The sequence below is a fragment of the Dromiciops gliroides genome, chromosome 4 (genome assembly GCF_019393635.1).
Source record: "Dromiciops gliroides isolate mDroGli1 chromosome 4, mDroGli1.pri, whole genome shotgun sequence".
NCBI classification, from domain to species: domain Eukaryota; kingdom Metazoa; phylum Chordata; class Mammalia; order Microbiotheria; family Microbiotheriidae; genus Dromiciops; species Dromiciops gliroides.
The window spans coordinates 351,083,866-351,097,792 of NC_057864.1; the positions used below are offsets into that span (position 1 = coordinate 351,083,866).

The window sequence follows — 13,927 nt, forward strand, 5'->3', positions numbered from 1 at the left end:
TGCCTCCTGCTACAATGGGTGAGTTCCTCCTCAGAACCTCCATTTAAGGAATATTCATACCAGCCATGATCTAGAATACCAGCTAAACCTTAAATTCTCTTGACTACTTGTCACTCTCAATTCTGTGCCACCCCCCACTTTCCAGTCTCATGTCATGTAATATTAAGTTCCTTAAAGGCAAATTATCTTTCTTTTTGCATATACTGCTGTTCAGCACAATGCTTGGAACACATAACAACTCTAATTTTCAGAATATACTCAAAACCACACTGACTATTCCTTAAGCTTTCCAACTCATTTAAAAAAAAAAAAACAGGTTTAGACTGTAAGACACAAAAATACGCCAAACACAGGCATCTATCTCTTCATGTTTGTATTTTGCTATTCCTACATAGTATTACTGCTAACTTTCTGAATCTCTAAGTAGTAAACAAATATATAATGAGCATATTAGAACTCAGCATAAAGTCCCAACTTTATAAAAAACAAAGTTTCCATCTAATTCCATTTCCATTTCTTTAATGACTTGTTTTTTCTCCCAATAAAATAGATATCCATGCAGATACATCCAGATTTAAGTAGATACCATCAAGATTTAAGATATCCAAAAGTTATCAAGAGTTCATTGCCTTCTATCTCTCCCCATTTGTCATAATATTAATATGTACTCTAAATCTGTTTTAAATCTCCCATACTCTGCATCATCTCTACAAAAGTTCAAAAAGTAACAGAAATGTACCCTGGAATGAATGGGACATCCAATTTTAGCTACATAACATGTTTTTCATTTGAAAAAAGTATTAAGAGGCAGCTAGATGGTGCAGTTGATAGAGCACTGGCCCTGGAGTCAGGAGTACCTGAGTTCAAATCCAGCCTCAGACACTTAACACTTACTAGCTGTGTGACCCTGGGCAAGTCACTTAACCCCAATTGCCTCACAAAAAAAACAAACAAAAACAAACAACAACAGAAAAAAAGTATTAAATGATTTAGACTTTGAGAACAAGAGAAATTGCACAGGTCTTTTAAAGTTCTGTAGGAAACAACTACTCATTTCATTCATTTTTATACATACTTTCAGTAGTATTCCATTTTTTCTTTGTTATGTTCATAAAACATTTTCTCCCAAAATATTATTTTAAATCAGTTTGAACTGGTTCTTTAAATAAAAGGAGAAGGAAAAAATGCTCCCAGTTACGGATTTTTATCTTCCTCTGGAGGAATACCAGATGATCTCCATTTAAGGATACATAAAGTAGCAGCTGCAGATTTTAAAGACTACTTCACTGTTTATGTGGAACTAACATCAATGCATGTTCAAATTTATATAGTAAATGTATTCTAGTTTTCTTTACAAATTTCAAAGTTATACAAGGAACACAAGGATAAACATCAAAACAACAACAAAAGAAATCCCTAAAACAATAGATCACTTAAAATTATTTGAATGCTTTTTGTGCCTTACCTATATTAAACTAAAGCTTTATTTCTGGAAGCAGAAATAAAAAGTTTCACTCAGACAATTACCTAGAAGAGATACATCCATAATTATAACATTTATCAATAATCACCCTTAAACTATTTTAAATAAATTTTCATTTAAATGTATATAGTTATCCATATTAAGGATATGTTTATAGATCCCTCCACATATGTAAGTAAATTAGAGAGGTACAACCTTTGGGATCCAGCCTAAGCTGAAATAAGAACTATCCAACAGAGATGCAGCATTTGTATATGAACTTTGATGGGACTAATGCTATAAAGAAATGTGTCAAGCTAATATGGTAATGTTTTACATAATGATACATGTATAACCCATATCTGATTGCTTACCTCCTCAGGGAAGGGTGAGGGGCTAAAGTGAAGAAAGGATAAAAATTGGAACTCAAAACTATAAATAAAAAATGTTTATTATTTTAAAAAAAGAAATGTGTCAAGTCTGAGCCTACACTCCTCAGAGAGGAAGGTAGAACAGTGGTATTAGAAGCAATAGCTTGTACTTTTGTTCCTGCTTAGCTTTCAAACAAATGTCCTTTTGCCAAAGCTTTAAAAAAAAAAACTATTAAAAGTTGAGAGAGAGAGAGAGAGAGAGAGAGAGAGAGAGAGAGAGAGAGATTGAACATAGGCTCTTGCTAAGGGTGTATCAACTTGTGTTTAAATGAAAAACATTCAATTCTTTGTAAGTTTTACTATTAGGCGATTACAGGATTAAATATAAAACTGTATAGTGATAGCACTTTGGCCCAATGGCTCAATGGGAATGCATCTAACTAGAAGCTTCAAGTTCATTATTATTACTTCAACTTTAAAGAAAAGCTCTGTAAACAAATCATTTACTACTCAAAATTTTTAAAAATACAAGTGTCTCTAAACTTGTAAAATTTTACAATATACAAAAATATCTCGGGACGAGGGGGGGGGGGTGTCCCTTTAAAAGCTTTCTGAACAAAACCAAAATGAAACATCAAGAGCAAATAAGGCACTCACTCTCTTTTACCCCAAGAACTAGCTATCTTATAGTTGACTGCTTTTTTCAGTAAGTAAAATATCAAATGCTGATGACCTTTACATTATTAAAGTAATACTAATCACAGTTCCAGTAAATTTGGTTGGATAATCTCAGTGTTGAGCCATATGATAACCAATCACAACCTCTCTATTACTATATGACATCATGAGTCCTCCCCCTGAAACTTCTGAGTTTCTTCTTTCTCCACCTACTTCAACTGTGTCCACAAACGTGGTGACACTCAAAAAAAGTTGCTAGCAAAACACCAGGATTTCAGACAACTGAGAGCACACTGCACTATAGGTTCATTCCAAGGTAAGAGACTTATTTTTTTTCTATCTTTGGTAACTCTTTAAATAGTTATTCATATTTTAGTCTTTTTTACATATGTTGAAACAAACTATGATGATGTTTTTGAATGATTTGTGCATTTTAATCATTTTAGTTCTGAGATAGCCAACATCATGTAAAAAATCTAATTAAAAAGTTTAACTTCTAAATAAAAGCACTTCCCCAGAACACATTAATGCAAATACCTCAGAAAAGTTTTTTTTTTCCATTTTTGACAGAAGGGTAAGTCCTTTAAATACACACACACATACTTCAAGGTCAAAAGTCTGCAGAACTACTTAACATACCTTTAACATAAATTTATTTTTATAAATATCATGTGTGAATTTATGTTCATTTTAGCATCTTTCATAACATTGCTATCATATGCCTCTTCCCTACCACCTCCTATTGATTAATTTTAATTGAAAAAAAATTAAGTTGAGGTAGCACAGGGATAAGATTTTTATTTGGATTTTGCAAAATTGCAAACATTCTCGTGACTGTATAACAGACATTTATTTGTTTCAGTGACAGTTACAACTATACTGAAATTAATAAACTGAAGAATATGTAAGCCATAGGCTGTTTTGAAAAATATTTCAAGGCTTGGTTTTCTTCTCAAAATAAAATGCTTTTTTAAAAAGAAGCACTTCTACATGACCTAACATCATGTTAAAAACCAGGATCTAAGCTAAACTGAATACAACACGTTAAAATGCTGCTTGGTGATCCTCAAAACATTTAACAAACACAGGGCAAAATAGTTTTTCCTAATAATATAACAGCCACTTGGCTTTAAAAATGCAGGGTGCTTTCTGTTAGAATGAAAATTCTGTGCTGCTTCATTTTACTTTGCATGTGATTGAATATATTTCTTCCAATAACTGGTTTTAAACAAGTTTTTCCCCTTTTATGTTCTTTTCACTTGGGTAAAATATGGTTCAAAGACGCAATTTTACCTACATATCCCATGATTTTATTTGAAGCTTCAAGCATCACGGTGACTGGGGGGGAGGGGGGGACGGGGAGGAGGAGTGGAGGGAATACTTGTTGTCTCTAGAATAGGGGTCTTTAACCTTTTTTGTGTCCCAGAACCCATTAACAGTCTCTAAAGGATTCATCTGAATAATTTTCTCAATGTGTAAAATAAAATACATAGGACCATAAGAGACCAATTATATTGAAATAAAGTTATCAAAATATTAAAAATCAGGTTCACAGTCCCTAGATTAAAAACCCTGCTTTAGAAAATGAGCACAAATTCCACCCAAAAGTCCCTTTCCACATCTAAAGTGCCATTTTCCACCCCCTCTGATATTTTACCTTAGTTTGCATAGTTGCCTGTGCAATTAAGAACAATTTAGGAAGCATTAACTACGGACCAGATAATCTTTAAGAACAAATGTGGACTTTGGAGTCAAAGGACCTGGGTTGAAATTATTACTCTGCTACTTACTTGTGTACAATAGGCAAGCCACCTAACCGCCAAGGCTCAGTTTCCTCATCTCTAAATTAAGAGAGTTGCCAGGCCCCTTCTGGCTCTAAATTGATGATTCTATGTGTCATTTATTTATATAATGATGAAGCACTTTTAAGAACGTGCTGTTTATTTCTATACTATTAGGTACAAGAATGTAAATAATTCTGTTTTAGAAATGATCAGACAAGGTCAAAATTAAATGCCTTATATCATATTTTAAACTGGTGAATTCCCAGTAGAATTCAACATTACTCTCTCTAAGATTAACAAGATTTAAAACCCATGTCAAAAGAAGGGGTAGAGGAAATCTTGAATGAATAAATACACTACTAAAAAATCAATACATTCTATTTCCATAATAGATTTTATCTACACATACTTAAACTTAAAAGCAGTCTTTAAAGTGAAAACTGGAGCTTCTGGCTAAAAGCTGAATCAAGATATAAATTAATGCCTAGGATGACTACCTTGTATGCTTAGTATTCGAGCTAGTCTTCCATAGGCTGGCTCCTGAGTATAATTTAAGTACCAAAAAATGAAAAGAATGATAGAATTTAAGAGCTGAAAGAGATCTTAGAATCATCTAGGTCAGACCCCCTAATTTTAAAACAATTTATCTGATGACCAGAAGGGCTAAGTGATTTGCCCAAAGTCACAACGCTTCTTACTACCAGAACTAGGGCATAAAAAGTCCAAATCTCCTGACTCAGAAGTCAGCATTCCTTCCTGAAGTTCCTTTTCCTACCCCCAAAAACATTCCCACCTGCTCTACTGACACCTGAAATTAGAATAACGTGGAACAAAACTTTTCATTCCACAATAAGATATAAAGCTTAAAACGCAAAATATTTGAGACAGCTTAAATTCACACTAAAATACTGATGACTAAAATCTGGTTTTTATATAAATTTTTGACTGGAAGATGACAAAAGAATGCAAAGGTACACTACTTAACCTGAGTAAGAAACAAAGTAGATGTAGGTGTACCTTTGAAGAGAGAGAAAACAAAAACCTGGAAAGGAGAAGTTGAGACACTCCAAAAATCAAATTTCCCAAACACAACAGTTCATGATTATGCCTTGATCCAGATGAATGCAATTAATTCAGTTCCTCAAACATTAAGCACTTTTATGCAAAGCACACTGCTAAAAGCTGGGAAAGAGAGTTTAATTTAGCTAATATTGTAGAGGGCCCTACATTTTGGTAAGCCTGATGTCCCCCAATTTGGCCAGTATTGGTTTCTCACATGAATTTGCTCTTCCTAAGCAGTCAGAGGAATGATGAGACAATGATATTTCCATCATCTGACACACAATGAGTATTCAAGTTCTTTGACTTTATTGGCATTTCACTTTCTCAAATACAGCTCAATATAAATAGAATATCACTCATGGGGCATAAAAAACCATAAAATCCTATGATAAAACTATTTTATCATGGTCTGGACTTCATTATATTTTGAGTCAGATGATGTCCCCTGAGTATAGCAAACTGCAAGGCAGCATGACAACGTATAATACAGGGCCAGTCTTGAAGTCCAAAGGATGCCTGGGATTCCTGTCCTTCATCTGATAAACACTAGCTGTGTGACCATGCATTGTCATCCTCTCTGTATCAGCCTCATCTATAAAAAGATAATAAGAGCAGCACCCACCGCCCAGCCCTGTTCTGAGGATAAAATAAGATTTGTAGAGTGCTTTACAAACTTTAAAATGCTTTATAAATGCTAGCTATGGTAGTACTGTTTTATTATTATTTTATTCCCTTACCAGGTAGATAAAGGCCCACATCAGCACCACTACTACCACTCACCTCATTTTGTTCCCACCCCCTGCCAATAAAGTATGAAAAGCATTAAATTTCAGAAAATTTTAACGTTTACTCATATTAATTATTTTTCAGTCTCACTGTTGCTTCTTTAAAGGGAGAAATTAAGTGTCCTTTGCTAATTCTTGATAGTAAATACATAAATAACATTTTAAATTTTGGCATGTACTGATGCAGGACATTGTAAAAGCAAAAAATAATAAAACAGAAGAAATTAAATCTAAAATACTGGCATCAATTGGAAACTCTGAAGAGAAGTTGGGATTTTCAATTTGTACTATTTTAATAATGAATTAAGAGTCATTTCAAATGGCTTTAAATTTTGAATTTAAATGTATAGAGAGTATCATTTTCTTAATGGACAAACTGATTTCTAGCACCATGGGATATGGATATAGCAATGTGATTGATTTCCTTAGATAACTTACTCCCCTGGAGAAGTTATTTTGTGAACTGCCTTTTTTAATGTACAAATATAAATTTGCATATGATCCCTTGTGAAGGGAATGCTCTCCTTACATAACTCTAACTGTGAGTTCCCCTAGCTTCCTTACAGATTCAGTTCAAATCCTATATCATCTGCTGGAGGCCTTTTTCCAGTCCCCTTCAGGCACAAGTACCTTCCTCTCTAAGAATACCTTCCATATACTCTGTGAGTACATGCATATTCACACATATATGCATATAGATTATGTGTACAGTTATTTACATCACTCAATCAGAATGTATGTAAGTTCCATGAGAGGAAAGGCAGTTTTTGCCTTTTGTTCTATCACCAGTTCCTACCTAGCATAGTGCCTCCCAACACAGTAAATGCTTAATATGTTCTTGTAAACTGACTAGCTGATCCTAAATAAGCACATGCTGCTTATTTCTCAGGATACAAAAGGGGAGCTTTGAGGTGTTGCTAGGGGGAGGGAGAAATACAGTGTGCGTGTTAAGGAAAGAACACCAGTGGGGAGTGCAGCAGTGTTGGCTGCTAGTCCTTTTTGGTCTTTCACACATTGACAAGTTAAAAAAAACTCAGGCAACCTCTTCAAGCAACCTTTTCCCCAGTCACTCTTGATTTCACTGAGATCTGGCGACAAGAGAATTCTCTGTACAGTTTCTCTAAAATCCTTATTACACCAAATCAGTCCATTTTTCCTGGAACGACAATCAAGCACATAGCTGACCAGAGACGACCAGAGGTGCCACACACGGTGCAGATATGTTCTTGAAGGAAAAGTATCCAGTTAGCTATAGTATCCAGGCTAAATTCCCAGACCAGAGACATGGCCTTTCTAGCCATGGACAAAAACACAACACTGATTACTCTCCTCTCTTCTTTTTCAACAATTATTTGTTTGTAACACAAAATGATAATGATGATGGCACAAGTTCAGTTCAAACATCAAAAATTAACACGAGGCAAAAAGAAAAGTTATGCAGTAGTCTGAGGGCCTCTAGTGGTCATGTATGCTAGCAGCAGAATTTCAACAGAAAAGAAAAAAGTAAGGAATCTCTCTTCCTGATCTCCACATTTAAGGCAGGAGAGGGAGAGAGGAGGGGGAGGGGCTAAAGGAAAGGGAAAAGGAGAGAGAGGAAGGGAAAGGGGAAAAGAGAGAGATACAGAAAGGAAGATCTTTTTTTTAAAAATAAAAAACATTTTTATTTCAAGTTTTGAGTTCCAAATTTTATCCCTTTTCCTTCCCTCCCCTCCCCCATCCCTGGGGGAGTAAGTAATCACATATAGGTTATACATGTGCAATTAGTAAAACATTACCATATTAATCATTTTGTATAAGAAAATTTGAATCAATGAAAAAATGAAAGAGTGAAAAACCGTATGCTTCAGTCTGTTCTATCAATAGCAGTTCTTTCTTTGGAGGCAGATAGTATACTTCATCATTAGTCCTTTGGGATTGTCTTGGATCATTGTATTGCTGAGAATAGTTACGTGAACAACTGTGAACAACGTTCTCCTGGCTCTGCTCACTTTACTATACATCAGTTAATACAAGTCTTTCCAGGCCTTTCTGAAATCATCCTGCTTGTCATTTCTTACAGCACAATAATACATCACAATCGTATACCACATATTGTTTAGCCATTTCCCAAATGATGGGCATTCTTTTGATTTCCAATTCTAAGCCACCACAAAAAGAGCTGCTATATTTTTGTTCAAATAGTTGAGAAAGGAAGATCTTAAATCTCACACAAGTTCTGCTTCCTTGAAGTTAGAAAAGATGTTTCAAATTGATTCATATGAAAAGGAGCAATTAAGGTTCAATTAAGATTCAGGGTGACTACAAAGGCAAATATGTACTTTTTTTACACCTATTTTCAACACTTAATAGGCCAAAAACACATACCACCAGGTCAAGTCTAGAGGAGCCAGTTCTAAAGGGCCAGTTCAGTTGAGGATAAAATGTTTCTGCTTTCAAAGACCTAATTCCCAAATAATGAATGAATTTTTAAAATTATTTATTACGAAACAAGCATTGTGCTAAGAAATGGAGATACATAAAGAAAAAGCTCCAGAGTCCCTGTTAAGGAACTCATACTCTAAGACAACAGAAAAGACAAGCTCAAGTGGGGCCCAGAGGTCCTTAGCCTACTCAAGAACTCAAAAGAGGCAGTCTTCAGGGTATTAAAGGCAGGACAGATGGTATGGTCTTGAAGATGTTCCGAGGCAAGCATAAGGATGTGTGCTAAGGCCTGATTTTTACCAAGCAATCAACAGATAGCTAATATTACATAAGTTTAAAAAGAACCTTTTGAAGATACGGTTTAGATTCAGAGAGCTCTAAAATGTTACTCCTCCATGGCAACCTTAATTAAGTCTTCAATAGTCTCACACTTAAAAAGCTTGAAAATAAAGCAAATCAACCAAAACTCCCTTCTGGATACAGAAAAGAGTAATGATACAACAGATTTTAGATGACTCATAGTGAATTTCCTTAATATCAACTTGCCTAAAAGTTATTAGTAATCAAACAGATTATTTTATACCAAAATTATCCAAAAACTTATTATCCATATCCCTTTCTCTAAACTGACTCAATTTGTAAAATAGACGTGCTAACAAAATATGATCTTCAAGCCCAGATTTGTTAACAATAGAAATACCCAGGTGGAAATAAAAAGGAAGAGAAGTTTCATAAACTACAACTATTCAGTCACCGTTCTTGGGGGGGCCCTAGAGTGTGGAAGAGAGCACACATAGAGGCATTCAGGGAGAGGCTGAAGAGCCAATTATTAAGCATGTAGGGGATTCCTATTAATGTACGCATTTAAGTGGATGAACTGTGAGAGTCTTTTCAACTCCTGAGAATGCTGACATTTCATAATATGAGCAAACAAGAGTCTCTTTTCAAATAACACCTCTCCTGCCCTCAACTTTGGGATTTTGCTGGAACTGAGCTATTCCTGACTACTGGGATCAGTGAATAAAAACTCACCTAACCACCATCATCTAACAGGCCCAAGACTATTCTTTATATTCTGTGCAGCCATCCAGAAGGAGACCAAGATCTACCTAGTAGACATAACCCACACCCCATCTCCAGCTCTTGCTCTTAGAATGATCAAATCTGTACTACAATTGCTACTGTAAAGGCATGATAATTTACTGCCCTATAGTTTTCATTCATAATCCACGAGTGCCTAAACCAAAACTCCCTTCCCTAGATACCACCTTCCAAGTGTTTTATCCCTCTATTACTGTTTCTCAGTATATTGCAGCATATTGGTATGATGTGAGTTTCCTCGGGTTTGTTGCAAAATCCCTCCCTATACCCCTATCTGAGATATCTACATTTCCCAAGCCCCTACCCGCAGCTATAGTTTGCTGCTTGCTCCTCCAAGCTTGGTATGGCAAAGAGCATAATAACCTCTATTCTATAAGATGAAGAACTGCCTACTCTCCTAGGAAAATCCTGCAGAATTAAAAAAAAAAGAGGGACCAAAGTAAAGGAGAACAACAAAAAAAAAAAATCTGCAAACCATAGCTCTATTAAAATATAACTTCCCTGAGGACCAGGCACATAGTAGGCACTTAAATATTTAATAATAAATTCTGTGAAACAAGGGTTTATCTTTTATTTAACTGATTTTCTGTCAAACTCCCACAAAGATTCATCTAAACCTTCTCTCTCCTCAAAGCCCTCAACTTCACTCTTAATAATAATCTCCTCTCTCATTCAACGTCATATTACTCTAACACAAAGCTTTTAAATTGGGGAAGAGTCTAAAAGGATGGGAGGAAACAAGCTGAAGGGAGAAGGAGAATGGTAGAACTTATCAAAAAAACTATACCGTACTTATGACACCAACCTCTAAGTCAAAAACTGCCTATCACAGAAAACAATGCAACTACCTAACAAAGCTAATAAAATATTTTTTTTGTACTGGTCAAACTGTAGCATTAAATTGTACAACTCATTAAAATATAACTGTTTAACAGCATCTAGGAATATGTGACCTTTAAAAAAATTAAATAAAAAACTGAGTCCCTCTTGCCAATTAACATTTCCCAATTCAGACATTTTATTTGGGCCAACTTCTACATCTACATCATTGATTTCTATTGCTAACATTTATTTTAACAAGAAAAAAGAGGGTCCCTGATAATTTTAGGAGAAACATATTTTGTTAGGGCTATTAGAGCACCAATTGCTTAGGTAAATCACCCTTCTCAATGGAAAAGTATTATATTGGTGAAACAAATATTTACACACTGAGGCAGTCCAATGTTTCATATCCTGGCTTCGTGGATATTTGACACATCTAGGAAACATTTTAATTAATCACATCCCAAATGTTTGCCCCAACTGGGGTTTTGTTTTTACAAATTAGTAAAGTGGTAGTATAAATAAAAATATAAATCCATATTAAAGATGGCAGAATGAATAAACCATCTTCAAAGGCCATTTATACATGTTTCCAACATTTTTCTTCTTTTATTAGGTCCAGATTCTATATACAAAAAGAAGATCCAATTCAAAGACCAGCATCTATCTATATAGATATTTTTTTAAATCTGAACAATTAGAAACCACAAATAACTACTCTTTGCCTTCCTGGTGTCATGGAGAAAGTCCAGTACCTCACCCGCTCTGCCATAAGAAGAGCTTCGACTATTGAAATGCCCCAACAAGCACGTCAAAATCTCCAGGAACTCTTTATAAATTTCTGCCTCATATTAATATGTCTTTTGCTTATCTGCATCATTGTGATGCTTCTCTGAAGTTCTGATATTACTCCCTGCTCCACTCTCCATCAGTGTGGATCCAAAACCTATTATGCAACAAGGAGAAGAAACTGAAACTGTACAAGAAACCATTTTCTGGGTGCAAGAATATCCCCGTGAAAAGGATGTAAATGATGAGCTGATATATTCTCCTGCTGGATCACTCAAACCTGGGAAATATTTCTTTCAAAAAGTTATTTACAAAAGCAATAGGCTGGTTATGCATGGTGTAATTTTATTTGCTTATTAGGCACTGCTTAGAAGAGGCTTTGTTTTCTACTTCACACTATGGCCAAATCAACTTTGTATCCAAAGCAAGAACTATTTTCACTGTTTGGGGAGCTGTGTAATTTACATTTTATTGTTATATTTATCAGATATTAAATTTTTCAGTGCTTTGACAACAATTACCAAAACAGCCATTCAAAATAATGCTTCGCCATTCAAAATGGAGAGCTTCTTATAATCACTTCAACTTTAGAATATTCATAAAATTTCAGGCATACATTCATCTTTGTTATTGATTAGAACCACACATTTCCAAACTAAAAGTAATTGAATATTAAAATAGAGAACTTGATTTTATTCTACACTGTGTTTCACCCTTATTTAAAGAAAGGGTACAAAGAACAAGTAAAGAAAAAGGCAAAGCCCTAAACTTATATTATATTAAAAAGTTTTCTGTTACTTGCAGCTCCAATTAATTTAAGACAACTATGCCTTAGGAAACAAGTAATTCAAAATTTTAGGTTAATCAAATCTATTCTCCTTCCTAGGATATTATGTTCTGATAGATACAGGGAAACAAGTCAGTCAATATGCTGGAAAGGGGGATTAGCCTTGACAAAGGAGATATTCTCAAGACGTTTTGCTTCAAGGTACTTCTGCCAAAGCCTACAACTGAGACATAGGTTCACTGAGTACCATATACGTCACATGTGCAAGAAAAAAAGATGTCATGTGTATCAGTAGAAATTATTCCAAGATTATCTATTTTGTTATATATTATAGTCGACTTCTAGAAAATATTAGCATTCTACCCCATGTGCTTCTTAAGGTGGGATAGATTACTAATAGTTAAAGAGATGATTACTGAGCACCTCCTTTACCTAAAAACTTCAACTAAATTCAGTATCTACAGTGACACTGAGGTCAGAGATGGACATGGTAAAGGTGCCTTTTAATTTGTTCTTTTGCATGAAAATGGACTTTTAAAAATCTTTCAGAATTTCAGTTTTCTTTAAACCATGATAAATGATAGATCATTAAATTCTATGGATTTAATATTAGTGCAAAACATTTTTTCAAAATTTTTGTACCTATGAGGCATTCATAAAATAGGTCAACTTCTAAACAATTAATTCCTGTGCAAAACACATTATAGCCTTATTATAAGTGCAGAGCTCCTATAAAAACTTTTGACAATATTTTCTTGTGGCAAAACTGCTTGATGAATCATAAAATCCCATGGAAATAGAAGATTCTTGGATTTTACAGAGAATGCATAGAGTAAGCACAGGAAATATTGTCAGGAAAAATAAAATTACATTAAGCAGTGAACCAGAAACTAGTCCTGTAGTGACATCTGCTGGTATAGCGAAATACTGGACATGAAATCAGAAGACTTGAGTTCCAGTCTCCTTTCAACTAACTTGCTTATCAGCTATATGTCCTCAGAATGAAGACTATCAGTAATGCTTCAGTACTCATTAAAGGCTATGAACAAGCTAAACAGATCTTGAAAATCAAGTGTAAACTCTGAAACATTTAATTGTTTTCCCTCCAGTTGCTTTGTTCACTATGCTAATATTAAATTTAATTTTTTTAATATCTGAGAATATATTTCCTCTCATGAATATAAAATGAACCCATACTGTCAAAAACCATAGAATATTAATACCTTCTACCCAGAAACCAATTCCTTCAAATGATCTTATATACAGTAATATAATGATTATAAGGGGAAATAAGAAACCTGTTGCATTAAAAATGATAAGATAACATATCTAAGTACAATATGGTTCAGGAAGAGTAAATTCTAACATTACAGGCTGATTAAAATTTTTATAGAATTAACTAATTTTAAAGACTATTTTGTATTATCATTTTTATTGTGGTTGACTAAAACTATCTTATAGCTAAATATGATGTTTAATGCAAATAGTCACAATCACCTGTACAAAAAATGATTTTGAATTTAATTACATTGTTTCTATAATGTGTTCATTTTAATGACAATAAAACAATCTAAAATACTGACAGTAGATTTGGCTTTGGAGGGTTATTTTAAATACTGTAAAATCAGCAGCAGCAATTAGAGTCAATATTACAACCTATGGTCACTAGAGGGCAGACTTCTATAAAATATAGGATTTTTCCCCCTAATAACTGTACCTGAACTTCCTACTAAATAAAAACTCATTAATGTAAACCAAGAATATGCCTTTCCATTACAAAAATACTGTATTTTCACCTGCCTAAAGATTAGGCACCAAGCCCATACAGACTTGAGAAGTCAACCAAGATAGAAAAATCTGAAATG

General features: G+C 34.3%; 2 protein-coding genes across 4 annotated transcripts in view; one reads left to right on the plus strand and one right to left on the minus strand.

Moving 5' to 3' along the window:
- The window catches only part of CEP85L (centrosomal protein 85 like), a 250,546-nt gene that overhangs the window by 85,184 nt on the left and 151,435 nt on the right, over nucleotides 1-13,927 (minus strand). The window lies entirely within an intron of this gene.
- Nucleotides 2,729-13,553, plus strand: PLN (phospholamban). The gene is made up of 2 exons (XM_043963692.1): nucleotides 2,729-2,827; nucleotides 11,103-13,553. The coding sequence occupies exon 2, from the start codon at nucleotides 11,224-11,226 to the stop codon at nucleotides 11,380-11,382; it is 159 nt and encodes a 52-aa protein (XP_043819627.1). The 5' UTR covers nucleotides 2,729-2,827; nucleotides 11,103-11,223; the 3' UTR covers nucleotides 11,383-13,553.

Coding starts and splice junctions, on each gene's coding strand:
- PLN (XM_043963692.1), top strand. CDS start 11,224: ATGGAGAAAGTCCAGTACCTCACCCGCTCTGCCATAAGAAGAGCTTCG.